We start from the raw sequence: 16,229 nt of genomic DNA on the forward strand, positions 1-16,229 counted from the left end.
TCACAGGGATATTTCCCCCATTTTCTTCCTTGGTATGAATGGATTATTTCAACACTGGGATGGGGATCCTGCGGCCTCCTAGAGGTTGCTCATTTCATCCCTGACCATTTGTCATGTTGACTGAGGCTTCTGGAGTTGCAGCCCAACAACATCTGGAGTGCTACATCTGGAGTCCCCATTGCTGCTTTAAACTCAGAAAGTTCATGGCTCCAGTTCTAAGAGATTTGTAACATTTAACACCTGTCTTTGTGTATTAGATTCTGATTTAATTTTAAACCAGGTTGTTTTAAAAGAGAAACATACGGGTTAGTTTTATTTAATGGTTTAATTAAAAGGGTCGAGTAAATTTTTTTGTTTTTAGTCCACTTCTATATTCTGTAGACATTCCCACTTGCTAATTTCTCTTTGCTGCTGTTTCTAATTTTTATGCAGATTCAGTTACAAGCTTTGGATATCAGGCTGTCTTACAATGATGTCCAGCTGTTTCTGGCCATTGCAAAATCCATTCCTGGTCAGACCAGCAACGCTGTGCCAGACCCGGCTGCTTCTTCAGATGCCAGGGCCACAGCTACTCCTTCTCCTGCTGCTTCCTCTTGGGTAAATGACATCCCAGGATTGGTGTCAGAAACCATAGAAACGTACAAGCACACTTTGGATCCTGTTCTTGGTATGAATGCATTTTTTAAAGTTAAACTTGTGTTACTTTCGCCTTAAGTCATCCATTGCTGAGGTCATGCATAAGATTTAGTACGACGTACGTGGGTAGTTTGATTAATTCATTTAACTAAAAGATACAAATAAAAATAATAAATGATACAATTAAAAGGAGATTGTCTGAATGTGATCACAATCATATCACTTGCTTATCTCCTTCCCCCCAAAACATTTTTCAATGCTTGCTACAGATATGACATCCAGTGTCATATACACTCATATTTCTTGCCTTTGAGTGAGCAAACATACCAGGAAGTCCATCCATGTTGTCATCTAAACCAGGAAACCATGGTTGACAGCTTCGGAATAATATCCTGCTTAATAACCACTGATTCCCGGTTCTGCTGATACAGGAATGGAAGCCTTCCTGATTTGTTTGCCTGCTTGCAGCCAAAAAGCGGGTTCCTATCTCAACTTAAGCAAAGATGGCAATCGGAACTCAGCCAGTATGACAGCTTATATTTTGTTATAGCAGTTCTAGGCAACTGGGATGTGGCTTCATAATGACAGAAGTATATCTACAGTCTTACACTGGTTGACTTGCCCCCAACCTTGCTAATTGTGTTAACTGTTTATGCTACACTGATAATACTACTTTTCTTGAAAATAGAATTGTTCCTTGTGTTTTGCAATTGACTGCTTCCGTAAAATATTTTGGAGGGGAAACAGCAGGATGTGAATATGTGTTCAGGCCTTAATAGCAATTTACTATTTAATTGCAGAGTTGCAGCTGGCCCGACTGCAGGAACTGGGGTTTAGCCTAGATGACTGCCGCAAAGCTCTATTGGTATGCCAAGGTATGGTTATTTTTGTGTGACATGCAGATGTTATAAAATCATCCTTGTAATAGTTTGCTGCAGCAAAACAGGAGTGCATTCCATCTTTTGCGGGTGGACAATATTGTCGGTGCACAACTTTTTTCCTCATCTCTCCCCCTCCCCTGCCTCTCAGTGCCATAACATTGATTGTCCTTACCCCGTTTTTGTGAAGATGTGATTTTCAACTAGAGGGGTGGACCTGCTACCAGGCTATGGCCTGATCTAAGGAGGGCTGCAGCAGCACTACCACCATACAAAAGTGCACTTTTGTGTTAAAGGTTGGAATAAGTTGAAGACTACCAATATAAACCGTTCTTATCATTTTATTATTATTTATTGAATTTATATACCGCCCTATACCCGGAGGTGTATAACCTTCCTCCTAGACCATCCAAATAAATTAAATAGTCAGGATGGCAATAAAGCTGCTGTGGTGGGGAAAGAGGTATGACCCTTCTTGGCAAGGGTTTTTGGCTGCTCAAAGCATGATTTTATTCCTTCTGGCTGCGTATATAGGCATGGAGGGAGTTTCTTTGGCCTTGGGTGTGCTTAAGGGATAGTAAAGGAAATGTGTTTCCAATTAGATTGATAGATAATATTAACCTGGTGGCACTTTGAAGGCTTCTATTTTTATTTTATTTTTAGCTCAACCCAGGCGCTGTGGGTTAAACCACACAGCCTAGGACTTGCCGATCAGAAGGTCGGCGGTTTGAATCCCCGCAACGGGGTGAGCTCCCATTGCTCAGTCCCTGCTCCTGCCAACCTAGCAGTTTGAAAGCACATCAAAGTGCAAGTAGATAAATAGGTACCGCTTTGGCGGGAAGGTAAACGGCGTTTCCGTGTGCTGCTCTGGTTCACCAGAAGCGGCTTAGTCATGCTGGCCACATGACCCGGAAGCTGTACACCGGCTCCCTTGGCCAATAAAGCGAGATGAGCGCCGCAGCCCCGGAGTCGGCCACGACTGGACCTAATGGTCAGGGGTCCCTTACCTTTACCTAATGTTTTCAAGTACAAAGGGATAAGCCTGCATTATTGGGACAGAAGCAGTTTTCTTTTGACGTCCTTCCTGCTTTGCATTGCTTAGTAGGTGTCTTGATTGTTTGCTTGTTGTGCACTCAGGTCAGCTGAAGAAAGCAGCAAGTTGGTTGTTCAAGAACGCCGAGCCTTTGAAGTGTGCACCGTTGGATTCCAGCCACCGTGATATCCAGGGCCCCATGGCTCTGCGCTTAATCTCTGGAGTAGAAATTAAAGCAGACAGCATCTGCATTTGCTTTATCGACGACTGCATGGACTGTGATGTTCCCTTAGCCGAGCTAACCTTTTCACGTAAATATTCCCACTTTATTTGCAGCCGTTGCTGCAGAGTTTGCTGGTTGTCACATGGCTTGCGTTTCAGTTTGTTGAGGCTGGGGAATCTTGGAGAGATGAGGGCATTTTAAGGTTCTTGGAAATCCATCCTGTAATCTCTTCTCTTGGGAAGTTAGCCACATAAGCTTCAGTCAACGCTCAATGCTGGTCAGGGTGTGGTATGTAGAATTGCAAGTTTGTAAGAACCTGAGGATCAGCCCTTGTACAGCAAGGTGGGCTTTTGGAATAATGCCTAGCATTAATCAGAATTTACCCAGCATCTTCCTCCATTAACAGGGAAAGAAAAGCATGCCCCGGGTGTTAAGTGCCTTTAAGAGAAAGAGTTTAGGAAGGCAACACCTGAGACTACAAGCAGGGTTGCTGGGCTACATACCAGTCTCCACAAAACCAATGAATCCATCAGTCTCAACCCACTGTTAATATCAAGCAGGTCTGCCAGTAAAGCATTTTGAGTACCAGAGGAGGAGGAAGAAAGGAGAGGTGGAGCCTCAAAAGAGCAAAAAACTGAAAAGGAGCAATTAATGGCCCAACACATTTCTGAAGATACTCAAAGTTAATTAGGCTTGTTCGTTTGCAGTTCATGGGCATAGGACACAATGCTGTACATCTAAGTACTCCAAGGAAGAATATCTTAGAAATGTGATGCCATTTAATTTGCCTTTGTTTTGCACCTTTGAGAGCCCCCCTCTTCTCTTCCCACTTGGGATCCAGCTTTTGTTACGACTACTTCTGATGCTTCAGTGTGCTTTAAAAAGAAAAAACTGTTGAGGGTGTTTGTGTGTGTTTTTGTGTGGGTTAAATGCGTACCAGGATAGAGTCCTTTAGAACACCTTCTCACAAAGTGACGAACTGAAAAATGTTTGTTAACTATGGACTGAGGCTGGGAGGGGGTATTAATGGTTGAAAAGTTGCTCATCAATTTTTGTTTAAATGGTTTAATTTCAGACCTGAATTTTCTCCAGCATCTAAGAGCCAGCCCTGAAGGTTATGCGAATTTTACACTCTCGGGAGATTACTATAACCGCGAGCTTTCGGGTAAGAAGGGTGGGGAGCTTTGTGACCAAATGTGGCTCTTCAAGCCCCTCTATCTGGCCCTCGGGGTTTTCCTGTGGCGGTCGTCACCTAGTGACCCTGCTTTGCATATTCATTGCCTGTTTATGGCTGGCTGGAATATGTCCTTGAACTCCGATAATGCCTCTTGTTTGCCTGGATGGAGGGCAGAGAGGTGTGTGTAGCCTACTGTACAGAGATAATATTTACATCCATTGCTCAATACGTTTTGACTCTGGCCTCATCCACCATTGCCATTGTGGCCCCCTGGAAAGTCACACGAAAGAAAACATGACTCTCAGGCTAAAAAGGGTTTGCGACCCTTGAGGATAAGCGTTTGTGTATTCCCAGCATTCGGTGCTCAGAGAGATGCTGCTTTAGCCACCATGGCTAGCAGCCATTTACCTGAGTTCGCCTAACATCTGAGAATACTCTTTTTTAGAAAAAGAAAAAAAAGACCTGTTTCTGTTTTTATGCTACCTGAGAAGCACGTAGTTAGACTGGGGTACTTCTGCTTGCATTTGAAGCTGCAGTTACTTGAATAAAGCATAATAACATAAAATGCACTGCAGCATGTATGAAACTGGTATGACTGGCATTCAAAATCTGTGTTTTAACCCACCGTGATGATTGGTCTGTTTTCCTCTGTCTCTCCCAGGCTGGGAGCCTTTTATTGAGCCCTGGCCATGCTCTGTGTCCTGGCAGCAGCAGTTAGCCAGCCGCCTCCACCCTTCCCGGTTGAAGCTGGAAGTGAAAGCAAAGCATCGTTTGGACATCAACATAACTACTGTGTTAATCGGTATGTCAGGCCTGTGGGGTAGTAAACCCACTGAACTTAACCAGCCTAAGTTAATCTTGCCCATCAATTTCAGTGGGTCTTATCAGTAGGACTAGCATTGGCTGCAACCCTTGGCTTTGTTTGCATCTTTCTCTAAGCCTAGTTTTTTGGGGAAAGGAACTCTGCAGGCACCAGAGAAGTCATTGGTTGTGCAATTTTTTTAGCTTCAACCTGACCTGTGCTATATTTTCTTTTTCTTCTTCTTCTGTTTCTCTGTCTGTTTCTAGAGCAGTATGCCAGAACCAAGCAATCATGGATGGCAGATTATTGCAAGCAGGAGAAGGAAGTAGAGGAAGTTGAATCTGAAGACTGGATGGGCTCTTCAGTTGACCCTCCATCCTTCGGACAAGGTATGACTTTTACTCCATTACAGTGGGCTTTTTTTTTTTTTTTTTGCTTGTGATTGCATATGCCACACTGTAGCTATAGAATGAGACCGTCATAATATTGCTCTTAGTAGAATGCTTAGGGCACTGCCTTTAGAGTTCTCCCCACTCTATGCTTCATTCCTCTCTGATAATTTGCTGTTGGGCAATTCAGCTTCAAACTGAGCGCTTGTTACCGCCTGTCTGTAACTTCTATGTGCATAATACTCTATTACACAAAAGGTCTGTTGGTAGTGTAACCAGGCCACGGAGCCCTTTTTGGCTCAGTTTATTTCATGTTTACAGCCTACTCCCAGTGGACATCCACACCAACACCCTTTCAGCCTCCTGCGTAGCCCCAAGCCCAACTTCCCAATGTTTGTCCCAAGCTCCTACCTGCACTGCCAACCAGTTCCAATTTCTTAACCAGGATCCTGGCTCTTGCATGACGTTCCTTCCCGCTCTCCTAGTTGTTCGGGCACAAGCCCCACTCAGATTGAGAAGACTGTGAATGGGCGCTGAAGCAACTTCTAAACCCTAGATCTCCCCATCCTCACTCCTTTGCCTCGGGACTGCTTCCCAGTCAGATGCCTCTGGTCTTACATCCCTTGTGGTATTAACAACTCTGAGAGAGAGTGACTGAGATGGTAGGAGCGTCTTTGATACCCAAGGGGAAATACTGCTTTGTGGCCTCTGTTAAAACCTTTGATCTCTGTCTTTTAAAAATAAATAAATGATTTCTTCGATACAAAATCCTGAAAATGAAACGACGATATCAAGCTTTCTTTTGCACCTACTTTCCCTCAGTATCACTATATTTTTGTTGCGGTATTTCACACCTTCATTGGCCTGGTTCACATGCAGCGCTAAACCATGGTTTAATTTGATTGTCCAAAGCTGGCCTAGCATCTTAACCATGGCTTATTAACCACAGGTCAGCCACACCCATGATGGTTCATTGTTCATGGTTTACATTAACCATGGCTTGGTGTTGCATGTAAACCAGCTCAATGACAGGGGCTCTTTCTCTGGCCGTGTGGTACCCTTTCTGCTCATAACATCCCCTCCTTTGGGTATGTGCAACAATCTTGCCTGTATATCTGCATTTTCCCCTTCCTTGCTAATGTTGTCTTTCCTGTCTGCCAGGCCTTCCTCTTGTCTACCTTAGAACTAGGAGTACAGCCAGTCTGACTAACCTAGAGCACCAGATGTATGCTAGAGGTACTGTATTGCAAAGTTGAGATGCTTTGCTCTTTCCCAGAAATGTCTTGTATAGCAGATAGTTGTTGCTTCTGTGTCACTTGTCAAAAGGAGCCAATGCGATCTGTTAAATTGCTTGCAGTGTTGCATAATTAAATCCTACTGGACATTGGGATATGTGTTGATCAAACTCAATATGAACATTTTTTTTATCGAAGCTGGCCAGGCTTTATTGAGCTCCTGTGAACATGCCCAGTTGGGTTTCTCACTTCCCTTTCTTCGAATGGTGTAAATAAATAAAAAACTAAGCATCCACTTACTGGAAATGCCATTTCGGGTGAACTTAACTTCACACGTTGGTGTGTTAGGGGTAAAATTAAGGTTGCTGTGGAATCCAGGGCCTGAGAAGAAGGGTTCAGTCCTTGAGTTCCCAGCAGTCTCTCCTAGTGTGTAGGCTCAGCAGATGTTTCAGTCAGATTCCCACTGGACAGACAGATGTCCAGTAGGGGTTTTTATTTTATTTAGCATAAAGTAAATAGACATTCATGGCCTTTCCCAGCAAAAGTTCACAGACTTACAAACTTAGAAACAAAGTAAGGGAAACTTTATGAGTGAAGGACCACCCTGTACGGATTGGTCCTAAAGCTGAGCTCTGCCTTTGTACCTTTTGATATCACTGCTAATGGCTATTATTTTCTCATCTTATAACTACTAGTATCTGTGCAACACCTAACAATATGTTTGTTTAATGATTGGGTAATCTTTAAAAGGCTAAAAATCCTTAAGACATGAAAACACCGTTTTGATTCTATCTTAACTTCTGAGCTATAGCTCTCTGATGTCTCTGCAGAAAGTTCTCTTATACCTAACTCTGCACCTACACCTGCTCTATCACAAAAATGCAAACCCACAAAATATTCTTAAGTAAATTTCCACTCAGGCTTCGCAAACTAATATATAACAACTCAAAGGCTGGCCCCATTTTGAGTGAAATGGGGTTTGTACCCTACCTTTTTCACTAGCTGCCCCCCCCCCCCGCTTTACCCAAGTGAAAAAGAAAAGTATTGCCTTCTTCCCTGCATGAGGTTGTGCAGCAGGCAAGGATGCCCAGCTTCTCCTTAACTGGAAGCAATGCACAACACACTATTTGCAGTGTTTAAGGCAAATGAACAATCTAATCCAGTTGACTAGGAATTTTTTGGAGAGGGTGATCTCTAGCCCAGCATTTGAAAATTTGGCAGAAGGCTGTATTCAGCTGGTCAAGCTAGGAACGGTGCCCGTAGCTGGAGCAGCGTCTGATCCCAGCAAGAGAAGAATAAGCCCTCCAGGTCAGTGCCCATAGCTTCCTAACTTATTTTCCCTCCTTCCCTCACAGCTGAAATGAAGACGCCAAAACGCAGGCAGCCTTTTGTGCCATTTGCCCTGCGAAATCACACGGGTTGCACTCTGTGGTTTGCCACTTTGACAACAACACCGACCCGGTAAGGAATTTGGGGTGGGGAGGAGGAGGTGAATACAGACCTTGATTTGGTTTGTTTGTTTTTAAAATAATTTTATTAATGAATTCCACATAGCAAATTATCAAAACATATATTCATTATTTTTCCCCCTTCCCCCTTTAAATCCTCCCTCCCAAGACTTCCCTCAGCTCCTCTGATTTCTCAGCACATATTATTCTCTGCATGTTGTAAAATTATACATATCCTTACATTATCTATCTACCATGTTAACGCTTAATAAATTTGTGTATTCTTATGCAAAATCTGCCAAGGAGTCCCAATTCATTTTGTTGTCTTTTTAGATAAGTTGTAAAAAGCTCACACTCTTCCTTAAAGTCACAGTTGTCCTTGTCCCGCAAATTGTATGTCACTTTGGTTTGTTTTTAAAGTGTGTGTACACACACACACACACACACACACACACCCCAAACCTAGAGGTTTGAAGGATTCATTTTCTTGAAGCAGACTGGCAGATTTGTTCTGAGAGATTCTCGCCCTGTTGTGTCATGAAAACGCAAGGCGAAAGCAAGTTTATATGTTTGTCTGCGTAGGATAGACACTGAAGACTTTGAAGCTGGCAAAGCGAGGTCCACACCAAAACTGACAGTCTGGTATGACTTTTGCTTTTAGTGCTGCTCTCTCACACAGCGGAAGCCCGGGAGTCATCCCGGAGGAAAACGGATCGTTTCTGGATGGCACGCATAAAGTCAGCGAGTGGCGAGAAGTTCTTACTGGTGAAGAGGTTCCCTTTGCATTTGAAGCCAAAGGGAAACAGCGACACAGGTGACACATATTGAAACCACATTACGATTATCCGCTGTGATGGCCTTGCATTTCGAGGCTTCCGCTCTTGACTGTGCACCTTGGAGAAGGTAACCTTTAACTGGAATTTGAATGGCCCTCTAGTGGATCAACTGAAAGCTCCAGTGCACTGCATGCAGCAAGTTCCAGGATCTGTTGCAGCAGCTCCCAGTAAGGCTGAGATCCCCTATCTGAAAGCCTGGAGAGCCATGGCTAAATGTGGACAAGGTGCAGGGAACTGTTGACCTTCCACGTGTTGTTGGATTCCAGCTCCCATCATCCCCAGCTAGCCTAGCCAGATGGTCAGAGATAAAGAGAGTTGTTGTCCAGCAACACCTGGCAGACCAGAGCTTCGCTATCCCTGGTTGAGACAGTCCAGAGGTTCCTGGACCAGTGGTCTGACACTGTATAAGGCAGCTTCATATGACCCAATAGTGTTGTGCTAGTGAAAGTCAACTGGTCCTTTAACCGGGAAGCATTTAGTTTTGCTGTCAAGAGATAATGCTCTTTTATTTTATTTTTTTTGCAACAATGTGAACCTGGAAACTCTTCACTGTTCCTTTGGTCTTAATGTTAATCTGCTTTATTTTAAAACAGGCACACACACGACCTAAGAATTCACCAGCTGCAAGTGAGAGTAAATGGCTGGGAACAAGTCAGTCCAGTGTCGGTAGACAAAGTAGGAATATTTTTCCGGTATGCAGCTCCTGATAAGAGCACATCTTCCTCTACTGTAAGTCCTGATGCTTCCTTCCTCCTCTCCCCCCACCCCCATTTTAGTAGTTGATGCTGTTTGGCTGTTCCCTTCCCTCAACTTCCTTTCCCCAGCTGTATCAAAGTAAGTCTGTGCATTGATAAAAGACTACCAAAAAAAGCAAGTGGAAGATAAGGCTGTCAATAGCCTTAGTATAGTCAATAGTATGATTGAGCTTCAACTTTGCCCCCATGGTCAGGTGTAGTAATGATTCTGAATGATAGCTGCTGGAAACTGCAGGAGGGGGGAGTTTTCTTGTGCTCGAGTCCTGCTTACAGATTTCCCATGGGTATCAGGCTAGCCACCATGAAAACAGTATGCTGAACTAGATGGCCCATTGGCCTAATGCAGCAGGCTCTTCTCATGTTCATATGTGTATTAGAAAGGCATGTGCATGGGACGCAGGTGGTGCTGTGGTCTAAACCACTGAGCCTCTTGGGCTTGCTGATCAGAAGGTTGGCGGTTCGAATCCCCACAACAGGTTGAGCTCCGGTTGCTCTTTCCCAGCTCCTGCCAACCTAGCAGTTCGAAAGCGCACCAGTGTAAGTAGATAAATAGGTACCGCTGCGGCGGGAAGGTAAACAGCATTTCCGTGCACTCTGGCTTCCGTCACGGTGTTCCATTGCACCAGAAGTGGTTTAGTCATACTAGCCACATGGCCTGGAAAACTGTCTGTGGACAAACGCTGGCTTCCTCGGCCTGAAAGCGAGATGAGCGCCGCAACCCCCAAGTCGCCTTTGAGTGGACTTAACCATCCAGGGGTCTTTTACCTTTTACCTTTACCTAGAAAGGCATAGCATACATTTGTAAGCTGCACAGAGATTTTACCACAGTCAAGCAGTGTATAATTGTTGCTGGATAATTAAATAGATTTTTAAAATATAAATTATATATACATGAACACTGTTTGTACAAAGCAAGATTCTCTCAAACTACTACCAGCCTGTTTGTCATAATAAGGGGGTGAATGTGCTCCAGGGACTTTGTTGTCCTCTGCAAAGATGACAACTGTGGCTAAAAGCCAGGTGTCTGCCTTAAAACTACACTGTTGTTGGCTTCTGTCTGTCTCCAGATGCAATGTGTGGCACATCACTTGAGGGTTATTGATCCGTTATCCTTTGAAGGAATATCTGACTGACATCTGTAGACATGCCAGGGGGTGAAGGAAGGACAAAACATGGCTGAGAAACTTAGAACAGCTTTTCTCAAACTTGGCACCTTCCAGATGTTGTTGGACTACACCATCCCTGAGCATTGGTCATGCTTGTTGGGGCTGATGGGAGTTGGAGTCCAGCAACAGCTACAGGGGGCACCAGGTTGAGAAAGATGGTCTAGAACCTTTGGGCTTAGACTTTGGGGACAAGTTTCCATCAGTGAAGTGGAATCAAAATGGGCTGTTAGCATAACTGAAGGTTTCTGGCTTTGGGAAACAGAGAGAGGGTGGCGTGAGCATTTCAATAGCGATGCAAATATGAATTAAATCATTTACTTGGAATTCTTGCCATTATATATCCATTACCTGGGATTTATTTTTGCAAACATGAAAATGGCATTGGCAGTTACACTTTGCTGTACAGATTATTCTCAGTGTAGTTCTGGCACTTTTTTGGCAATGGATGTATTTTTTGAAAGGCGGAAGGAAAAAGATGCTCCCCTTTCATTTGCTAACCTCCCCAGCCCTTTCTGCGGGTTGCTGTTTGTCTACTGTCTATCAGAGAAATACCATCCTCTGTGAAGAGCTGGCAAGCTTCCTAATGGCTGTTTTCGGCTTTTCTTTTTCTTTCCTAGGTTGGCAGCCCAATTAGCAGAACAAACATCATACATCCACATGTTTATGTGAGTAGTGAATTCTCCCTTGAGCTTTGCGGTGTGTACAATATACATTAAGAGGGGCATTCTTCTGAGGCATTGGGATGAATCTCATTTCATTTGAGTATCTAAGTTGTTTGGCAAAGCAGATACAGAAGAAAGAGTCACAGGACGTGACATCATGCTTAGAGTGGATATATCCATGACTGCATTTAGTTTACCTCTTCACATCTTAGTTACATTGTAGGTTTTCTCTCCCCTTTTGACACTTTAAATAACTGTTGGCAGTTAAAAATCTCTAGACATTCAAGCAGAACATTAATGGCCGCATCTATAAAAGGATGTTTAAGCAGGCTGGGGTTAGGGGTTGAAAGTGGTTCATGGGTGCAAGACAATATAAGTATTTTTTATTTTTAAGTAAATCCTTCAGAATTCCAACATGTATGCTTGGGTAAATACAGCAGACATTTAAATCTAACAGAAAATTTGTATTTTATATTTCTTTTAGGCCTACGCCCCCACAAAACAATGTACAAACAAGAGCAAGGCAAAATATAACGCTCTAATAGCCGCATTAGCCAAACATAGGGCATTATTTCAGAAGCGGCTTTGTAACTCCCAAGCTAATTGTGATCTCAGTTTAATGCAGGATTGAAGAGGAAGGTTTTCGGGGCTCATATAAATGCTCATACAAGTCAATAGGAAGGGAGTTCCAAAGGTCTTGGGACTCCCACTGATAAGCCCTGTATTTTTGCAGTTTTCTTCATTGCCTCCAGTCCGAGTGGTATTTGCAGTCACCATGGAAGGCAGCGCTCGGAAGGTAATAACTGTCCGTTCGGCCTTGATTGTGAAAAACAAACTGGAGACGCCTATGGAACTCAGGCTAGACAGCCCTTCAGCACCAGACAGTAAGTGTGTGTCTTCATTTTTTAAGGTCCTGCAGAACTGCAGTGCCTGAGGCAGGATGCTTTCCCTTTCTGGATTCTTAATATTACCAGTGGTGTAAGATAGCCGTGCTTAAGGAATTCTTCTTTCAGCCCCCAATAGAGATCATTGGTAGAGCATCATCTGCTTTGCATGCAGAAGGTCCTACATCCAATCCCTGGCTTCTTTGGGTAGGAGTGAGGCTGTCCCCCGCCTGAAACCCTGGAAAGCTCCTGTCACTCAAGCATGGATAGTACTGAGCCATTAACCTGACTCCCTAGACGGCCGGTTCCTATTCCTGCAGACACCTGAGTGCTGCAAGCCCGTGCATAGTTACCTTGCAGTACGCTCCATTGAGTATAGCAGGACGTCCATGCGTAAAGCTGCACTTTTGAAGACTTACGTACTGTAGCTTCAGTCTTTGTGGACCAAAGGCATGAACTGTATCCTTCCATTCACACCCACACACCCACATGCCCTTAGATAAAGACAGAAAAGCAAAGGGGGCTAGGAGGAATCCGAGATACAAATTGAGGCCAAAAGGCCCAGCAGTGTAAGATAAAGGCGAGACCCATGACAGTTCAGAACAGAGGTTCTCCTTTGAAGGGTGAATGTAAAAAGAGCTCTGCTAAGTCAGGCCAAAGGTCCATATAGTCCAGCGTCCTGTCCTCACAGGCCAGATGCCATATGTTTCTGGAAAGCCTGCAAGGAGGACCTGAGCACATCAGCCTTCTCCCCCTTTGTGATTTCTTCAGCTAGTATTGAGAGGCATGTTACTTCTGACAGCAGAAGGGAGAGAGCATAGTCATTGTGACCAGCAGCCATTGACAGATTTCTCCTCCATGAATTTGTCTAATCCTCTTTTAAAGCCATGCAATCTGGTGGCCATCACTGCCTCTTGCAAAAGCAGATTCATCATTTCAACTATGTGCTCTGCACTTTTGTCTGTCCTGAAACTGATGTATTGCAAGCATATTTTGCATTTCTCATTTGGTTGCAGAGCCTGTAGTGCTGCCTTCGGTCATGCCGGGGGATTCTTTTGCTATTCCCCTGCATCTGACATCCTGGCGACTTCAGGCCAGGCCGAAGGGGATGGGAGTTTTCTTCTGCAAGTCTCCGATCCACTGGACAAATGTGCAGAAGACCTCGGAGGTCAGCAGCAGCAAACGAGAGTGCCATGCGATGGAGTCTGAAAACAGCCGTTTCTTCAGGTGACTTGGGTCTTGGGGAAACTGCACTGTTTGCTTCTCCTGTTCCTAATATAAATAGTGTTGTATGCTGGCAGAGGCTATCGAGAAATGAAGAAAAGGAAGTATTTAGAAAACAACATGACCGAGGTGTTTTGTGTTTGAGATCTGTCCATTTTGCTCCAAGGGTAGTGAAAAGAAAGCATCACGTGGGAGGGAGAAATATGGACAGGCTACCATTTGATGGCAGCTGAGTAGCTGGCTGTGCTACCTAATTTGTGTTGTTAACCCTGCGGCTTTTCTGCTTTTTTTACAAAAAGAAACACAGCATTGCGTAAAACAGCAAACCAAACAATACGATGAATAGAATTGTTGCTACAGGCAGGTTCTCCTAAAATGGACCGCCTTGACCTGCTGCCTGAAGTCCAGCCTTGAGCTTCTTTAGGAGAAGGAGTTGCAAAAAAATGGTACCACCTCAGAGATGCCCCACAGCACTACGGAGAGTGGGGGAAACATATAAAAGCATTGCTGCAAAAGGCAACGTCCATGACTCATACGTATCTTGCCTTTCCCTTACAGGTTTTGTGTCGCCATAAAGAAAGAGAATTACCCAGATTACATGCCCTCCAACATCTTTTCCGACAGCGCTAAGCAGATTTTCAGGCAGCCCGGACACACCATTTATCTCCTTCCGACCGTGGTGCTTTGTAACCTGCTGCCTTGTGAACTGGAGTTTTACGTGAAAGGGATGCCCATTAATGGGACCCTGAAACCTGGGAAAGAGGCGGTACTGCATACAGCCGACACTTCGCAGAACATTGAGCTTGGTAAGGCACCCAGGGATTGTTTGTGGCTTAAGCTATAGGACGTCAAGACCAAAGCACAAGTTTGCTATGGCTGCCAAAGGTCCCTTTATCCCTCGTTTTCCCAAGAGAGTTCCTTGGAAGTAACTAATTGTTTTTTAAAAACAACTTTAAAAAATTGTACTTTGGATGCACTGTCTGGATGTACCAGGATTCAAGTCACACCATGGCTATCACATTTGCTCATACAGTGCAGTTGTTGGAAGGGAGGACACCATTTACAAAAAAATAAAAAATGGGTTTCTTACTTTGCTCTCCAATCTCCCCCAAATGGAGAAAGGTGCCCCATAAGAACGGTCAAGAGCACACATTTCTTTCTTTTCAATTTCAGGGGTCTCCCTTGAAAACTTTCCACAGTGCAAAGAGCTTTTAATACCCCCCGGAACACAGAACTACATTGTGCGGATGCGAATGTACGACGTTAACAAGCGGCAGATGAATCTCACCATAAGGATCGTGTGTCGCGCTGAAGGGTCCTTGAAGATATTTATTTCAGCACCGTATTGGCTCCTCAACAAAACAGGTAAATCTGGCCTGACTTCTTACGGATGTAAGAATTCCTCACCTGAAAATGAGAGATCTGCTTAGGTCAGGTTAGGCTTACTGAATGTGATAATTGCTTCTCACCAAAGATTCCTAAAGCAGTTTACAACCAGAATAAGAATACAGTAATCAAAATACACGAATCACATTAAAAACGTAACCTGAATACAAACACCCAGTCATTGATGCTTTGCCCAGTGAGAGAGATGGAACTCTCCACCCCTCATCTGCTTGCCCCCACCAACCTGGTATGCATTCCAAGCTTGCAGTTCATTGAGTATTTCTGACCACGGGATCACACCCAGTAGCTCCTCCCTCCCTCTTTGGTCTATTCCTTTTGAACTGGTTATACCCCTCAATTCCTACATTCCAGTCATGAGTCTCATCCCACCAGGTTTCAATAATGCCGACCGGGTCGTATTTCCCGTGTCGAGATAAGGACATTTGTTTTAAAGCAATGTTTAAATGATACACACAGAAAAAGTGAGTCCATCTAGTTCTGTGATGATGCAACTAACAGAGCATTCAAGTTCAGATTCAGATGCTAACGGCCATCTGGTTGGTTTCTTTTTAAAGGGTTGCCGCTGATCTTCAGACAAGATAATGCCAAGATCGATGCAGCAGGCCAGTTTGAAGAACATGAGCTGGCCAGAAGCCTGAGCCCTCTCCTCTTCTGTTATGCTGACAAAGAACAGCCAAACCTGTAAGCTTTGGTGACGGGACATTACGAGAGAACCGTGCAGTGGCAAAATGTTGTAGACGAATTGGAAAATTGATTCTGTGACAACTGAAATATGACCATTTAATTGGGTCCAGACTGCACTGTAGGTTCTTAAGGCTCGTCTAAATCAGCAGAATCGTATGGATTGCTGAAGTAGTATATCTCATTGTCTTCCTTGCTGCAGTTGCACAATGAGAGTTGGAAGAGGAATCCACCCTGAAGGTATGCCCGGTTGGTGCCAAGGCTTCTCGCTGGATGGAGGCAGTGGGGTCAGAGCCCTTAAAGTGATCCAACAAGGAAACCGGCCAGGCCTTATTTATAACATTGGTAAGAACTTGTATGGCTAATAATTGAGGACATCATATTAAATAATTTACTTGTTTGTTGATTCTAAAGCAGTTTGCGTTCTAAAGCGGCTTACAGTAGTCACAAAATTCAAGAGACAGTGGTTTGGTTTGGATTCATTGATACATTCTGGATTATTGTTAACATGCATGAATTTCAGGCAAAGAGATCAGAAGCTTTCCCATTAACCGTGATTCATTATTGGCCTGAGTCTGAAATTCTGAGTAATGGTGAGTAGGGTTTACAGAGACAAGCCAGAATCATAAAGCATGATTTGACGTTACCTTATTTCCCTATGCAAGGAGTAGGGAATCTTCAGATGCTGCTGAACTACAACTCCCATCAGCCCCAGAAAGCAAAGCCAGGGTAGGTGGCAGTTGTAGTTCTGCAGCACCTGGAGGGCCCAAAGGTTCCCCATAACTGCCCCTAA

At 44.1% G+C, this 16,229-nt stretch overlaps 1 protein-coding gene across 14 annotated transcripts in view; it reads left to right on the top strand.

Annotated features, from left to right (window-relative positions):
* The window catches only part of VPS13D (vacuolar protein sorting 13 homolog D), a 115,500-nt gene that overhangs the window by 43,921 nt on the left and 55,350 nt on the right, over positions 1-16,229 (top strand). For 11 of the 14 annotated variants that reach the window (XM_083452029.1, XM_083452033.1, XM_083452022.1 and 8 more), the window contains 17 exons: positions 433-667; positions 1,437-1,511; positions 2,652-2,858; positions 3,846-3,935; positions 4,609-4,749; positions 5,016-5,138; positions 6,300-6,374; positions 7,729-7,834; positions 8,483-8,635; positions 9,251-9,386; positions 11,196-11,243; positions 11,974-12,124; positions 13,141-13,351; positions 13,907-14,154; positions 14,522-14,713; positions 15,310-15,436; positions 15,639-15,781. In XM_083452029.1, the coding sequence (XP_083308155.1) occupies positions 433-667; positions 1,437-1,511; positions 2,652-2,858; positions 3,846-3,935; positions 4,609-4,749; positions 5,016-5,138; positions 6,300-6,374; positions 7,729-7,834; positions 8,483-8,635; positions 9,251-9,386; positions 11,196-11,243; positions 11,974-12,124; positions 13,141-13,351; positions 13,907-14,154; positions 14,522-14,713; positions 15,310-15,436; positions 15,639-15,781 (2,461 nt within the window). The remainder of the gene's footprint in view (positions 1-432; positions 668-1,436; positions 1,512-2,651; positions 2,859-3,845; positions 3,936-4,608; positions 4,750-5,015; positions 5,139-6,299; positions 6,375-7,728; positions 7,835-8,482; positions 8,636-9,250; positions 9,387-11,195; positions 11,244-11,973; positions 12,125-13,140; positions 13,352-13,906; positions 14,155-14,521; positions 14,714-15,309; positions 15,437-15,638; positions 15,782-16,229) is intronic. The other 3 variants (XM_083452025.1, XM_083452024.1, XM_083452023.1) reach the window with 1 other exon arrangement.

This window comes from Podarcis tiliguerta (assembly GCF_965153285.1).
Source record: "Podarcis tiliguerta genome assembly, chromosome: 8".
NCBI lineage: Eukaryota > Metazoa > Chordata > Lepidosauria > Squamata > Lacertidae > Podarcis > Podarcis tiliguerta.